At 43.9% G+C, this 16,936-nt stretch overlaps 1 protein-coding gene across 5 annotated transcripts in view; it reads right to left on the minus strand.

The window, feature by feature from the left end:
* BSCL2 (BSCL2 lipid droplet biogenesis associated, seipin) overlaps positions 1-16,936 on the minus strand; it is a 137,426-nt gene that overhangs the window by 66,618 nt on the left and 53,872 nt on the right. For all 5 annotated transcript variants that reach the window (XR_014968733.1, XR_014968734.1, XM_085625945.1 and 2 more), the window contains 2 exons: positions 11,947-12,076; positions 11,264-11,339 (listed from right to left, as the gene is read on the minus strand). Coding sequence is in view for 3 of the 5 variants with exons in the window: in XM_085625945.1 (XP_085482071.1) it covers positions 11,264-11,339; positions 11,947-12,076 (206 nt within the window). In the remaining 2 variants the exon portion in view is untranslated. The remainder of the gene's footprint in view (positions 1-11,263; positions 11,340-11,946; positions 12,077-16,936) is intronic.

Genomic DNA, 16,936 nt, shown 5'->3' on the forward strand with positions numbered 1-16,936 from the left:
CCTGGACACAAGGCCCTGGGAACCTAGGGTATCATTTACCAGGGGCTGACATGTGGCCAGGATTTGCCAATTTGGGTTTTAGGTCTTTAGGGAAGGAACATAGGCCCTGGGCACCTGATTGGCAGGAGTCCAGGGCTCACTCAGTCAAAGTACATTCAGCAAAAAATGGGGGCATACCATGCAAGAAAGATGGCACTTTCTCACATACTTACATTACGTACTGCATTATTACGTGCTTCTACGATCCGGATTAGTAGTTGCATTAAGGACTGTCTTATTTCTGCATTACGAACTGCATAGCATTGCATTAGGACTGCATTAGACCATCGTGAACTGCTCATTAATACCGCAAGAACCTACAAGGGATTGTTGGCCTAATAACCGTCCCAGTGAAATATTAAAAATACGCATATGCTAGATATTTTTATCGTTTGGTCTCATCGTATTTCTTCTTGATAAAGATACCGCTATTTTCCTAAATCAGTGTGGTGTCCATTTGTGGTGTTATCACGGTTACTGGGAGTGTGGTTGCAAATACTTTACACATTGCCTTGGAGATAAGCCTGGCTGCTCGTGCCAAGCTATCGGGGGTGAGCAGGGGTTATCTAAGTGTGCCCCTCCTTTCCCGGACTAGAAGCAAGCGTCCTTATTTGGACTAAGGTACCTACCTCAGCCAACTAGAAACCCCCAGTTCTAACTTTCACCATATACAATGGTGAGCGACAAGAATTGGGAGAAAAGTTTGGCGGTGGAGGAGTAACCCTGTCTCCGCCAGATATAAATCCAGTGAGCTATGGGGTCCAATAACTTTTGAAGACTAAGAAACTGTGGGGAAAGTGTATTTTATGAAACAAGGGGAGGACTTGCTGGGGTGGCAACACCTACGAGAAATTGGGAAAACGCCTAATCCCAACGTTGTGCATCCGGTCAGGTCAGTATCGTTGAAGCAAGGCAATGATGACATTTTTTTTTAAGTTTCCCGATGTGTTTTATGGCAAGTTGGGTGGTCTTAAGATTTTCAAACAGAAGATCATTCTGAAGAAGAATGTGGTCCTGTGTGTTCATAAAATGAGGAAGGTCCCTAATCTTATGCTTGAACCATTAAAGCTGGAGATTGACAGGCTGGTGAGGGAGGAGATAATCAAGGAGATAAAATCTATTGAGTTGCTTGCTCCATTTGTGCTAGCATCTAAGGATCGGGGGAAACAAATTAACATGAGTGTTGATCTTCGTGATCTGAGCAAACATCTACGGGTGGATCGTCAGCCACTTCCGGATATTTCTGAGACCCTGACCATGCTAGGTGATGCGCAGATTTTTGGTGTGGTAGATATTTAATCTACTTATCAACAGGTGAAGTTGCACAAGGAGTCCAGGGACTTAATTTGTAATGTGTCTGGGAGTGTATTGCTTTGTGAAAATGCCTTTTGGGCTGGCATCCACAGTGGCATGTTTCCAGAGGATTATAAAGTAGGTGATTGATGGTGTTAGCAATACTCTTGTCTTCCAGGATGACATCTTGATTCATGGGAAGCATTGTAAAGAACATGATGACATTTTAATGAAAGGGTTGAGAAGGCTGGCTGAAGCAGGATTGATATTAAAAAAAGTAAAAGTGCAGGTTGAGAGTTACCGTTGTTTCTTATTTGGGTCACACTATTTTGGCAGAAGGAATCAAACCAAAAGCAGAATTGGCTGATTCCATTATTAAGACACCAGCACCTGCAGATATCAATCAAGTGAGGTCTTTCCGTGGTCAAGCCGAATTCTATTCGAAGTTCATAACCAATTTCTCCGCATTCGCTCAGCCCATCAGAATGTTATTGAGGAAGAATGCGAAGTTCGACTGGTCTGAGGATTGTGGGAGAGCTTTTGAATCTGTCAAAAGACATCAGTGTGTTGCCTTCATTAGGACATTTTGATGCAACGAAGAGAACCACATTGACCTCAGGCATGTGTGTGGGCAATTAGAAACTTTAGGTTGTATCTGTAGGGGATACCATTTACTGTTCGGTCTGATCACAGGCCATTGGTTCATGTGTTTTCTACCAGAACGAATGATGAACTAACTCCTCGCATTAAAAAGTGTGTAGAGTGATTGAATGAGTTCGATTTCCAAGGTGGAATAAATCCTGGGTTCAAAGAATGTGGTTGCAGACTGTCTCGTCTTACAAGGAATTGGGAAGCAAGTTGTTGGGTGTGGAGGCTGATCAAATTCTTACGGTCCGTTGGATTAGTAAGTATTTTGCAGGAGAATGAGTGGAAGTCTGCAAGAGGTAGATAATGTTGCGAATTAACTCATGGAGTTCATGGTCAAGGGTTGGCTGTATTACAAAGCTCTTTCAGAGGAATTGAGGCAGTATTGGAATACGAGGCATGAACTCAGTTGGATTGGGGGAGAGTTGTACAGGGGCAACAGCTTAATTCCACCTATGGCAACTAGAGAAAAGATAGTCAACCTAGCACATGAGGGTAACTTGGGGAGGAACCTCAATAGGTCCAGAGTGAGGGAGTGGTATTGGTGGCCTGGCTTGGATAGTCAGGTAGGGGTTGTCAAGGAATGTGATTTGTGTGCAAGGACTGATAAAAGCAAAGTTGTCTGGAAGGTTCCATTATCTCTGGTTGACATACCTGTTGAATCAAGGGAAAAATTGGGATTAGACTTTTCTGGCTTGTTCCATCTTTTACCCCAGAATGAAAGTTATGTGATTCTTATGGTGGATTACCGGTCTAAGTGGATTGTGACTAAGTGTGTGAGTCCACTGACATCAAAGTTGTAATCAACTTTTTGAAGGAAAAATTTCTCCTGGACGGAATTTCACTAGAAATCATTACTTCTAATGGGTGTTCAGTTTACCTCCCATGAGATGCAGGAGTTTTAGTAGTTTGTCCATTACGCACCTTTAAACAGCATTTTATTCTCTCTCCTCGAGCCAGTGGTCTCGAGGAGCGTATGAACGGTGTGGTCAAATCTTGTGTGCAAAGGGCTGTTGAGAAATGAAGACCTTTTCCTGAGGTATTGAATATGGTGTGTTAGGCTCACCGGAATGCACTCAGTTCTGTCACATTCAAATCACTGTTCTTCTGGATGAGGGGTCGTGTTGGCAATAGTAAGTTGAACCCAGCATGGTTGTGTGGAAAGGAGCGTAGAATGGAGAAAGTGCAAGATGAAGAGATGAGTAAGATCAAAAAGAAAGGCTAGTGGCTTAGCAGAGAATATCAAGGGAATTATTAGTGTTCTTATGATTTAAGGAATTGTATGAAAAATAAACTGTAAGAGGTTGGGGACAAAGTTCTGGTGAGGAAACTGAGGTTTGTGAGGAAGGGGGAATTGAATGAACATGGTTCCTTTCTTAAGTGAGAAAGTGATGAAAAACGTTGTCAAGCTGAACAATGGAGATGTATGGAGCACCATTGTTGGTGAAATCTCACGGTTTTAAGTCTATGGAGGGGTCAAACCCCAATGGGAGCACTTCTGGCCTGGGCTGTCATAATGACAACACCTGGGCTGCTGACTCAACACCTCGACACACTGGAAGAGGTCATGCAAAACCTTAGTGGTGGAGGGGGCCTGGTTAGGGTGTTTAAGGACCAGGAGGGTGGGATGGTTATTGGGAGTTTTCTATTTGAATCTACATTATTGGACTGTAACATACATGGAGACGAATCGAGCTGTATGCTGGACTACCTCTGGGGAGATGGCGGGGAATTGGTGAGGCACTCCTGGGGGCTCCTTGAAGAGATTCTTGGCTTGCAGCCAGCTCTGGGAAGACCACTAGAATATAAATAAAATTGTAATACATATCGCCTTCCCAGCTATTTCTTTATGATGTCCATGGGGCTGTCTGTGTGGCTTTTTCAGAAAACCAATAAAAATCTGTTAAAAAAAAAAAACCTTAGTGGTGGAGTGATTATGCTGTACCAACATCAAGCACAGGTTAATATGCACATAATGGTCCGCCTGTTCTTTGATGTAGAACTTTTGAAACTAGTACTTTTATGGTTGTCCTAAGTCGAGTCCAGTTGCTCATTTTTTTTTTTTCTACATACTTCATAAGTATTTTTGTACTTATGTTTTCTTTTTGTTATTGTTTGGTTGCATGCATTTATGGCTTGGGGAGGGATATGTGGTGTAATGAACATGAGATGTTAACGAATTGTTTGTTCCAAATATCCTAGGTCATTTTAGAATGACCACATATGATGGATTCCAAGTTGGACAGTCGAAGTTGGAGAGCTGCAAGGTGAGGCTGCTTCCATGATTGGTGCCTATTGGAATAAAGATCTTCTACTACTTTGGATATGAGCTGTGGATTATTGGAGATCTTAATAAATGGATATAATTATCTCAGGATAAACCATAGAAGAATATCTCTTTCAGTTAAAAGCTAAACACATTTCCGTTGAAGGCATATTCGCCCCTCTGTGGGTGTGCATATAAATCGGGAGGAACCTCTAAATGGCAGACTGACCGCTCTGAATGATATTACTGCTGAGGCTAGATAGAGTTGATAGGAGAGTTAGCAGATAAGTGTATCACAATGTCCCCAACCGCTGCATAAAGAGTAATTCCACCAATGAACCATGTGCCAGAAACCGCAGAATGAATGGGCATTTTTAGTTTTTAATGCGACAATTGATCTACTTCTGGATGCCTATACAACTCCAAAAGGTCTTTAACTACATCTTTCTGACATTCACGCTGGCGGTCCTCCCAGAGCACTACACTTAATGTATCGGTTGCAGAGCTTTTAGTGACTAGAAAATGCACTGTTGTCAGCATGAAGTTCTCATTGAGTCCCTAATGCCACAATGACTGGGTTCCATGGAAAGGGAACAAAAACGTACCTTATTTCAGAATATAAATCTTTGCTGCTGCATTGTCTGATTTTATCAGCTAAGAGGCTTCTCGAATCATTTGCAGGAAAGCTCTTGGAACCAGATAGGCTGCTATGAGTTCCAGTATGTTTAAATGCAGTAACTTCTCCATAGACCATTCGCCTTGCACTGACATCTCTGCCAGAAGAGGTCTACAGACTAAGGGTAACACAGCTATTCAACAGACCCTTTGGGACCATGTCCCTTTCATGCCGCAAGCAACCCCACCATCCGCAAACAATTAGAATCATATTACTAAAATTTAAAGGACCCTGATCAAAGATGAGTCTCACTGATCGAATCCGTAAGAAACAAAAAATCCTTCAACATAAGCCCAACAAATTATAGCTTATCCAAGTGAAAAGACAAATTAAGTCACAAGAGAAATACATAATTGTTATTAGACAAAGGGAAATGAATATATCCACATAACACCTATACACATTGTTTAAATGATTCCTTCCACAAAATTAAAAATGAAATATCAATTAGGATATTTGTACAAAACAATGTACCAATTCAGTATCTTTTAATAATACACCTTAATGAAATTATATCCCATATCACTACTGAGGAATACAATGTACCACTTCCCGCGTGAATACTACTAAGCTCTTGCAATTATGTAAAGTGCTCTAATTTCTTAAGCACAAAGATGCTCTATACAAAACAACAAATAGGGCTAAATTTACATCTGAAAGCAGATCCCTTTCTCGTGCATACAACAAACTAGAGTCTTGATTCAGAATCTTTGAATCTCCATTTTGAAGAATAGAAAGTCACTAGTACAAACCTTCCTACAGGGGCATCAAGCAGAGCCTGGTGTTCAGGAACAAATATACAGCATGTGATCCTAATATCACAGACATTTGACTTAGAGTCAAATACTGTCCACTTACAAGTGAGTTTTCCAAGTTAGGAATGAAGACCTCACCTTCTCGGAAGGAAAAACTCTTACAGAATCCACATTGATCAGAGCTCCTAGACAGGATACCCTTCTTTATGCTGAAGAAGCCAGCTAGTTCTGATTTGCTGAGAAACCTAGATCCTAAAGCAATGATGCAGTAATCTACAGGGACTTAGGAGCTACGTTTGAAGATGGGGAACTCTCAAACTATTGACTAGTGTAGATATGTTTATTTCGTGGATAACCCCCCATCAAACATACAAATACAATAACGCACTGTAGGAAGCTGGCTCTGTATATACTATACCAAAATGAGGTATAGTAAGCACAGAGTCCAGTGGAACTCCAAAGGTAGGCAGAGGTAAAAGTAGATAGCACCTTACTCTCTATTTGTGGTAGTGTGGGCGAGCAGTAAGGCTTTATCAGAGGGTAGTGTTAAGAATTTGTTGTACACACTCAGGCAGCAAATGATGTCACACACTCAAAGACTGAACTAAGACCAATGTGTTTGCATCACAAATATTATGTTATTGTATTTCTTATACCCAAGCCAAGCCTGGTGCAGGTAAGTGAAATATATGCTTTGCAAAATCTTATGCAATGGTTTACAATTGAAGGCAGGTTCAAATGCAGTTTATTGAATTACAGGTAAGTCAATGTTTCGAAATTACTTTTCAGATTACTATGTATGTTACTTTTTAGATTACTTTTGCTAATCAGTGTGATATGCCTAGATATCACACTGATACATCTCCTAGACAAAAAGGTAAGTATTTCACTTTTACCAAGTAAGACAGTTTTTCAATGTTCCATACAAACCAACTCCACACTTAGAACAATTTTCAAGGACAAACAGTCAAAGTATTCCTATGGAGAAAAGTGAAGTTAACTCCCAGCACCATACACTCTTTATGGCATTACTGCACTTGCAAAGTTTAAGAATTGGTCTAGACACTGTAGGGGGAACAGGGCTCGTGCACCTGTAACCTCACCACTGGTATAGTGCACCCATCTAGAGGGGTGGCTGACCTATGCCATGGCAGGGGGCTGTAGGCATGGGGTTGTAGGCATGGCACACAGGGATGTGTGCCATGTCGACTCTTCACTTTGTTGTGCACCAAAACATGCAGCCTGCAATGGCAGTGAGTGTGTGTAAAGGTACAGGGCCTTTAAGGGTGGCACAATGAGTGCTGCATCCCTTAGAGGCCTTTTGTGGCCAGAGTGCCCTTGGTACCCATGGTACCTTTTACAAGGGACTGACATGTGGCCAGAGAAGTGTCAACTGGGGGTACAAGGTACAGTTTTGGGAAAGAACACAGATCTTGGGAACCCGATTGGCAGGGACCCAGGGCACATCAAGTTAAAGTGCACCAGTAGTCTGGCAAAAAGTGTGTATGTGGGGGGGGGGTTACTGCAACAGAACCACCCCCCCCCCCCCCCCCATTAAAATATGTACATCTCAAAGTGCAAATAAGGATTGAGTTCCAATAAGATAAAGAGTCAATGAAACAGTCATATTTATTCAGAGTTTTCATATTCACCATATAGTTGGCCACATGATCTATATCTTAGGCACCAGGCAGAGTATACAAATTTAGACAGAATAGAAACTATCCATTCATAATTGTTGGTTTTAAAAATCATGCGATCAGTACCATGCTGCCTTATAGCCCTATTCCAGCAGTTTGGAACAATCCATTTCCTCCTGAAGTATTGATAAGGCTTACCGAGAAACAGAAAATAGGCCTCTGTTCTGACCTAAGCCTTATAAATCGGAAAGGCATCAGATTCTGCTGGTGAGTGCCTCCATTTGCTACAAAAACAGTTAAATTAGTAAAATCCCAATCCTAAAATGTAGGTACAAGGTTCTTGCCTCAGATAGCTTGACTATTGAGGAAGGGTTCAAATGCCAACATATTTTTGCCATCAAGAAGCATCCCTCCACCATGGGATAACCTACATGCAAAGGGCGTTGGAGGCCCTCCCGCAGACACATGAGACGATCACCTGAGCCCCCTGAAATCCAAAACAGATGATAAACCGCCCTGAACAATAGGCAGAAAAGGACCTGAATCTTCATGATTGGGTGGATATCAAAGCACAACCTGGGGCGCAACACACCCCACCCGCATCGAGAATCCATGGGCACGGACTATAACACGCATGAAGGATACTCTGTGGGCAGTCCAAACACTCACTGAAGAGAGAACAGATACGACAGGCACACACATTATGAGAGACCAGGGCAGGGTTTGGTGGAGGGGAGCGCCCGGACTCGCTACAATAGTCCTCTCCCCCTACTTGCAATTGTGAAAGAATACCAGTACGGAAGCACAAATCTTGGAAACCTTTCATACCATCCAACCCAGCTCAGGAATAGCAGGAAACAAAGGTTTGAGAGATAAAATTCAACTTCTTACTTATGAATTTGTTGACAAGTTTGAGGTCTATGAGGGACTTCAGATCTCCCCCTGGAGCTTTCTTTTGAATTCAGAGGTTTCAGGATGGGCCTTAGACCTTCTCCTGAAGTTTTGACTTTCCAAGTTTTATGATGGATTGCAAACCTCCGGTTGAGACTTTTTGAATTAGAAAATGTCTTGAAAAACAGCCTCTCCTCTATTTGATCACTTCTTTGGACTGCAAGGTCACACGTTCCTGCTGCAATTGACGCAAATGCCTTTGACTGTACTTGTACCAACATTGAGACATGAACAGGAGGCAAAAGGGTTGGCGGGGGGGGGGGGGGGGGTAGAGAACAAACTAAGCAGACCCAATCTAGAAAATGTCCAGTATCTAGACATCTATAGTTTTATTTTCGCTTGTCTTGAAGAATTCTGAAATCCTCCCTTCCACCTAAAGGAAGGAGCAGGCTATAGGTGTACCTTAGATTTGATGGTGAGAATGATTCTTTACTTGAGCAGCCAATGGCTGGCCGCCTCCTCTACCTCTGTTCTGGTGATATCCAGACTTGTGACTTTTTTGCTGCTACTGATGAACATAACCTTGCGCCTGAAAGGACTAACATATAGAGCCGGGTTTGAAGACTGGTAAAGACGGCTTTCTTTGTTCCAGGTCTACCAATTGTACGACTGGATCTTTATCCTATCTCCTGATCCATCTGAACACCACAGAAAGAGGAAAACTAGAATGGCACATCCATGATCTGCTGCACTTCAGACTTCATTCCTGACAGCATCAAGTAGAAGGGCCTCTCTATGCAATAAGACTCCATAAGAGACCCTTCTAGCTTTAAATTCTGCCACATCTGCTGCCGTGCAAATCTAATGATTTGACAGCACTTGACCTTCAGCCAGAACGCCAAATTTAATTTCAGCCAGATGATGCTGCTGCACAAAACTCACTAACTTTTGCTACAGCGGGCAGTCAAGCGACAAAGTGGTTTTGAGATTGTAGCCCTCGAACTGTAGACACTAGTGGTAAGCATCTTCTATCCCTAATACTTTTTACTCTGTTCTGGAGGCACTAATGAAGCAAGTGAATGCAAATATCTAATTTTATTCAACAAAATAACTATGGAATCTGCCAGCACTCGATTTTAGCAAACACAATATCCTCAGAGAGGGATCTATACTTTAGTTCATATCACTTCATGATACAACATTACTCGAGTAGGTGTAAGAATACATTCATGACCTGCTCCAGCAAAGTCGGCACTATAACCACATTATTTTTAGGCATTGCTCTACCCGGGCTAGTGACCAATTTCTCCAAGACCGGAATCTAAGCCTACTAATTCTGTGGCCTTTCAGGAATTTCCAAAGAGGATATCAGATTAAGCAGAGGCTGGGTCTCTCCTCGATTTCTGGAGGTGGCAAAGGTGCAAAATTATTCCAGTTAAACTCTGAAGATGATGAGGAATCTAAGCCAGTAGATATGGGGTGCCCTATATGAAAGGCACTACAGAAGGATGTGGAATCTGAGACTCCGGTTTCCATGGAATTAGATGGTCATTCTTTCAGGCGCTCTGAAGAACCCTTCACTAAAGTATACTTGTCATGATCCTTCTCAGTGTCAGCAAAACCTTCTCAGACTACATAGTTGGATGAGATATAAAGTGATGCAAGATTGCAATCTCAGCATACCAAAGTTTCTCATTATCAAACCCTCATGACCGTAAAGGCACTGACTCTGAAGCAATCAGCGCAAAAGCTGTTGGCACAAAGTCAAATAACTCTGTGCTGAAGAAACTCTGCAACAACCTTCCGGCAGGTGGTGCACTTCGTGCCAATGAGTCAGCCTGCACCTATTCACTCCTTGGGGACCACCACACTGATCAGTCGACTCTTAAATGGTTGAAGAAGGGAACACACTGGTAAATTCAGACAATCATTTCTGGGTATCTGATGCAAAACCAGTGGAAAACAAGGCCAAGCTAAATACACTCTTCAGTTCTTAGCTCCTAGCTTGTCAGCATGCTCACTCCCACCCCACTTACCAGATGTCATTGTTCTAACTCTGGTAGTGATAAACAGTGCTGGAGAGGAAGGACTTGTATGACCAAAAAAATCTCGCTGCTTCCATCTTGGAGGCATCTGAAATTGATTCTAGAGGCAGCAATGTTGGGGGTAGGTCGTCCGGTGCGGTCCACACTTCGACAATCACGCTAAATTAGCGGCTTCACCGCTCCTACTTGAGGAGACAAAATCTCTGCCCTAATTTGGTCAGCCACTCCTTTTGCAAAGAACAATGTTAAGGTATTAAATACAGCAAACACAAGGAAATGATGGACGGAGCGCTGAAACTTTTCAGACACTCAGCCCCAGTCACAGATCTGGGTTTCAATCCATCATCGTTCTTTAGCTTACTTCGCCACCCCAGTTCTGACCCAGCTATATGCAAATCAGTCTTGACCCTGTGCCTCATGGGAACATTCCAGCCTGAACTGCCAAGCCAGGTCTTGCCTGGACAGGAAACAAGCATCCTGGGACCGGTGGCAGGGTAACACCCTCATCAGCCAGGCTAGCTTGAATCCACTGGCAAAGTGAGCAAGGGACCTATGTCTGGGCATACTCTGAGGTGGCGAAGTGAGCTAAAGAACAATGATGGATTTAACCCAGATCTGTGACGGGGGGGGGGGGGGGGGGGGGGGAGTGTCTGAAAAGTTTCAGCACTGTCCATCATTTCCTTGGGTTTGCTTTGCACGCCCTAAGTTGGCAGGGTATGCCCAGGCATGGATGCCTTGCTCACTTTGCCGCTGAATTCAAGCTAGCCTGGCTGATGAGGGGCGTTAACCTCACACCGGTTGTGTTTTTCCATGTTTTAGACAGGTTATGGTTTGTTTTCCAAGTGTTTTTTGAAGAATGTGTATGAGCAAGACCAGCCTGCTTAGGAAGTACATCATTTCAACTTGCTCTGCAGGTAGGATACTTCTACAATCTGTGTTATTAGCTGGTAGGAATTTGCAGAAGGGACAGTTCTGACTGTATCAGCTCTAGATTGTGCAATGGGAAGACTTACCTTGGCTGTGAGAGGCTCTCCTGTGACGGGCTTCCGCACGTCTCTGCTCCATGGTACGACGTTGTGCACGGAATACCTGAGGTTTTTTAAATTGACATTATGAGAACCACTTTATAAGACGTAGTAGATGCAGGGGCAGAAGAAAATTAAAGCATGCATGGAGAACTCACCACACAATAAGGCAAAACACACACAAGCGTGTGCAACTCACACCACAGCCGAAAAGGACAACAATCCACCACTAGCTGCCAAAGTATGTTTTTCTGTGGTCCACATTGCATTTTCACCTCCAGTTATTCTGGTGCTCACTTTGTCACAAGCCCATCCGTAGCCTTGGATCTAGCTCATTAATGCCACAAACCCACTTTCACCTGCCTAGAATTGGTCTCCTTGGCTCGGACGGTCATAAACAGACCTTCAATACTGAATCAGTAGTGACCGTCTAAACTAATATTTAAGCACTTCAACCTCACTGAATCTGTAGGTATCAGTGCTGTGAACCCACTTCTAGCCCAGCAGCTTTCCCCCATGGTCTGCCCTATCATGCAGCTGCATCCAGCAGTCTCTCAGATCTACGTCCTCCTGTAGACCATAAGCTATCCCTCCTCCAGTCCTTGGACCAGATCACTGACTAATTCCAATGCCATACGGGTGCCCTCTGAACACATGCTCAGCATACTCACCTGTGCTGGTGGCCAGATGCTGCCCCACACCCACTGCAGGTAACTGAAGATCACAATGACGCTGAGGAAGGTGAAGTTGCTAATCACACCAACAACTGCAGATGTCACAGGGAAATTATACAGCAGGTACCTGGAAGGATGAAATCAAAGCATCTGGTGAAGGTCAGACACTGGTCCAGTAGCGAGAGGACCCCAGAATTCTGTGATGGACCCACTGGTTGTAGGAACAATAAAAAGAAATATAAACATACATGACCCTTAAGAGTTACTTCTTAGCCCTATTCCTGGGACCCTTGCCAGCGAGGACATTTCAACAGCTATGCACTGGCATGTGGTAACAGGCAGGCATTCTTCGCCTACCTACCATTAAGAATGTACTTACTTTGAGACTCTCTGTGGAACTTTGACAACAGAAATGCTTTGGTTAGCTGAGGCTTCCTTTCTGTGCCTTCACAATGGGATCAATACTGGTGCCTGTGATCTAAGGACTTTGCACTTTATCTGAACATTGTTGAGGAGACTCAGCACATCACAGTAGAGATTGTAATTGTATTTATATAGCACGTATTACCCCTGTTGAGGCGATTTCAGCAAGTAGCATGCTATTCCGGAACCCACGGTGGATTAGTTGTGAATTAGTATAGGAAAATACAAGTTGTTAATTCGAGCAGAGGACATGCAAGTCTGTAGTTGGATTGAATAGGATAAAGAAGGAAAGAGTCTAGAAAGGGTTATTTGGGGAGATCAAAGTCATAAATTAAGTTTGAGTCAAAGTAGGGATAGAGGTGGGAAGAGTCTATAAATGTTTATTAGGGAGATCACAGTAGTACGATGAGTTTTGGGGTAAGTCAGAGTGTGGATATGTTGAAAGAGGTATAGGATGAGACCGTAGTGAACTGGAGAGAGTTTACGTCCCCCCCCCCCCATGGTAGGAGTAAAGTAACATATCTAGATACATAACTACATAGAAAGGTATACATGTGTATGCAAAACATTAATGAGATAAAATTGTATAATATAAAGTCCCACATATCTGAGTAAATAGTCAGAAACGCTGACTTTCAAGTGTTGCGGTACATAAAGCTGAGATAGATAGATATTTTTACATTTTCTTTAGAGATGGTGTTCACCAGGGGCAGAACCTTCCTGCTGGTTCTTCATCCTAGATTCCGAGAGCAGCTCGTTGCGGTGACCATCCTGAGAGAAGAGCAGCTGGCCTACCAAGTGAAGAGAATAAGTAGACCACCTGGAATATGGACACAAGGCTCAGCCAAATGAAAAGTCTGTGTTAGACACCTCAAGAACAGGGATTGTCCACGAGTGCCAAGAGGCCTGCAGCCCATCTCAACAGAAGAAAGGCCACTGGTAAAATATGGCCTTAGCTGTGCAGCTGTAATGATGCTTTCCTGTTTCATTGCAGTTAAGGATGGAGTCTTTAAGATGGATTTTTTTTTATAAAAAGAAACGATAAATACACACGGTAAACATTTGAGAGCTTTAACCCATGAAACCTCCGTGAAAACCTTCCGGTGGGCCAGTTTTTGCAACTGCACTCAAAATCTTCGTGGGGTATTCTCTCTTCGAGTTTATCTCTAGTGCAGAACAGTGAATGAAATATGGATCGGGATTCACTACTCCAGGACAGGGTACGGGAATCTTGCAAAAAATGGATATGGGTCACCACATCTAATACTTTGTCTACTGAGGTTAAAAAAGTGATTAATAAGCATTGGAGGTTTTTAAGCACTGGACGCCTGAACCTGGAACTACCACGGTTTGCCTTCAGGTGAGAAGTATAAAGGACTTTATGGTGCACACAAGACCAAGGTATAAGGATAGGTCATTGAGACAAAGAACCTTATGGGACATTCCAGCAGTTATGGGGTACCATCCATGTGGCCAATTGACAGAAAGACTAACTAGAATCGAGTTGGGTCTCTCAACACCATGGATTATTAAGCACCATTCCAACCGTACACTAGCAATGTGGTCTAGAATATAATCTATAAGTGGTATTGATATACATAGGGATGACCACAAGGAGCGTGAGAATACGAATTAATGAACACCAGACCACGTACAGATGTAAACCAAGCATTGGCAAATCCAATAGGTCTCACGTATACAAGAGCTATTGGCTTTGCTAATATGTTGCAGCCATGTTGTACACTAGTTTGGCTGCTGTTCAGAATGGCTAAAGGTTAGTGGTGTAAAGGAGAGTGGCATGGAGTGTCGTAAAGTAGATCATCGTGAAGTAGAATTGAGTGTTAGGGAGTGGCGTAGAGAGCAATGGAGTGGTGTAGAGTTGAGTGAAGTTGAGTGTCATGAAGTGGAGTGGCATGAGAGTTGTGGAAAAAGGGGTGGAGTGGCATAGAGGGTGTTCAGTGGAGTAGAATGTTGTAGACTAGAGTGGTATAGAGCAAAGAAGACTGTCGTAGAGTAGAGTGGAGTAAGGTGGCATGAAGTGTAATGGAGAAGAGCATCACAGTGGAGTGTTGTAGAGTGGCCTAGAGTGAAGCAGCGTAAAGTACAGTGGTGAAGAGTAGACTGGCATAGAGTGCTGTGGTGAAGAGTGCATTGGTTTTGAGTAATGTGGTGTAGAGTGCATTGGCGTAGAGTGGTGCAGAGTAGGGTGGCGTGGCGCAGCATAGATTGCAGTGGCGTAGAGTGCAATGGGGTAGAGTGGCGTGGAATAGCGCAGGGTGGAGCAGAATGGCTTAGGGTGCAGTGACAGAATAGATTTCAGAGTAGAGTGAAGTGGTGCAGGATACAGTGCAGAGGTGTAGAGTATAATGGCTTTGAGTGCAGTGGCATAGAGTGCCACAGAGTGCAGTGGCAAAGAGTGCCACAGAGTGCAGTAGAATGATGCATAGTGTAGAGTGTATTGGCTTATAGTTGAGTGGTGCAGAACAGCGTAGAGTTCAGCAGCGGAAAGTGCAGTCTTGTATAGTTGCGTAGAGTGCAGTAGCATAGAGTGTTGCAGAATAGAGTGCTATAGAGATCAGTGACATACAGTACAGTGATGCAAAGTAGAAAAGAGTGGCGATGAATTCAGGAAAGTAGAGGACAATGGTGTAGAGTTGCGTAGCGTGCAGTGGTGTAGTGTAGAGTATAGTGGTGCAGAGTAGTTGGCATTGAGTGCATTGGTTCAGAGTAAAGCGGAGTAGAGTTCATTGGGTATAGTGTAGTGATTTAGAGGAGAGTGGCGTAGAGCGCAGTTGTGTAGGGTAGAGTGGCGCAGCATAGAATGCAGTGGCATACAGTAGATTATTTCAGAGTAGAGTGAAGTGGCGTAAAATGGAGTTGTGAAGGGTAGGGTGGAGTGACGGAGGGCAGAGTGCAGTAGCATAGGGCAGTGGCGTAGAGTTGCAGAATAGAGTGCTGTAGAGAGCAGTGGCGTACAGTTCTGTGGTGCAAAGTAGAACAGAGTGGCGTAGAGTGCAGGGACGGACAGCACAATTGTATAGAGTGGCGTAGCATGCGGTGGTGTAGAGTACTGCAGAGTAGAGTATATTGGAGCGCATTGGTTTTGAGTACAGAGGTGAAGAGTACATTGAGTATAGTGTAATGGTTTAGAGGGGCGTAGTGCTCAGTGATGTAGAGTAGTGGCACAGAGTAGAGTGCAGTGGCAGAGTAGATTGTTTCAGAGTACAGTGAAGTGGCGTAGAGTGGAGTTGTGAAGGGTAGAATGAGTGTGCAGAGTGGAGTCAATGTAGTGGAGAAAAGCGCAGTGGTGTAGAGTGAAGTGGCCTAGACTGGAGTGGTGTAGAGTGCAGTGATGCATAGTAGAGTGCATTGGCATCTAGTAGTGCACAGAAGAAAGGTGTAGGGTGAAGTGGGGCACAGCAGATAAAAGTGGCATAGAGTAGAATGGTGTCGTGGCATAGCGTGCAGAAGCGCAGAGTAGTGTGTTGCAAAGTTCAGGATGGAGAGTGCAGGGTTACAGATTGGAGAGTGCAGGGTTACAGATTGGAGAGGTTCAGAGCAGAGTACAGAGGCGTAGAGTTGAGTAGAGTGGCGTACTCTATAGTGGCATAAAGTGTACTGGTTTTGAGTGCAGTGGCGTAAAGTGCAAAGGCGTGGAGCAGGGCAGAGTGGAATAGAGTGGCAACGAGTGCAGGGGCATAGAGTAAATTGTCTCAGAGTAGAATGACTTAGAGTGGATTGGCGTAGAGTAGAGTGGTGCAGAGTGTAGTGGTGTATAGTGCATTCGCATAGAATGGCCTAAAGTGCAGTTGTGTGGATGCAGCAGCATAGAGTAGAGTCACGTAGAGTTTAGTGGCAGAGAGTGTAGTGCTGCAAAGTAGAGTGGCGCAGTGTAGAGTGGAGTGGTGCAGAGTAGAGTGGTGTAGGGGGGGTAGAGTGAATTGGCATAGAGTGGCCTAGAAATCAGTGGTGTGGATGCAGTAGCACAGATTAGAGTGATGTAGAGTTCAGTGGCAGAGAGTGCAGTGTTGCAGAGTAGACAGAGTGCAGTGGTGTAGAGTGGCGTAGAGTGCAGAGATGCAGAGTAAAGTGGTACAGAGAAGAGTGGTGTAGAGTGCAGTAGTATAGAGAAGAGTGGAGTAGAGTACAGTGGAGCAGAGTAGAACAGAATGGCGTAGAGTGAAGTGGTGTAGAGTACAAAGGTGTAGAGTGCAGTGGGGCAGAGTGTTGCACAATAAGAGTATAGTGGCCTAGAGTGCAGTGGTCCAGAGCAGAAGGACACAGAGGTCAGTGACAGAGCGCATTGGTTTTGAGTAAAAAGTGGTGTAGAGTGCGTTGGCATATAGTGCAATGGGTAGAGTTCAGTGGAGTAGAGTGGTACGAAGTAGAGTAGAGTGGTACGGAGTAGAGTAGAGTAGGGTGGTACGTAGTAGAGTAAACAACAAGCTCCCCCAGAAGACAAAGCCTGACATTTGACATCTGTTTTTTAATGCACAGCAAATGTGACAAGATGAGAACAAGATTTATAGGAATGTTAACACGAAATGGTGCACTCAGAAGGATA

Source organism: Triturus cristatus, chromosome 9, assembly GCF_964204655.1.
Source record: "Triturus cristatus chromosome 9, aTriCri1.1, whole genome shotgun sequence".
In the NCBI taxonomy this organism is placed as follows: domain Eukaryota; kingdom Metazoa; phylum Chordata; class Amphibia; order Caudata; family Salamandridae; genus Triturus; species Triturus cristatus.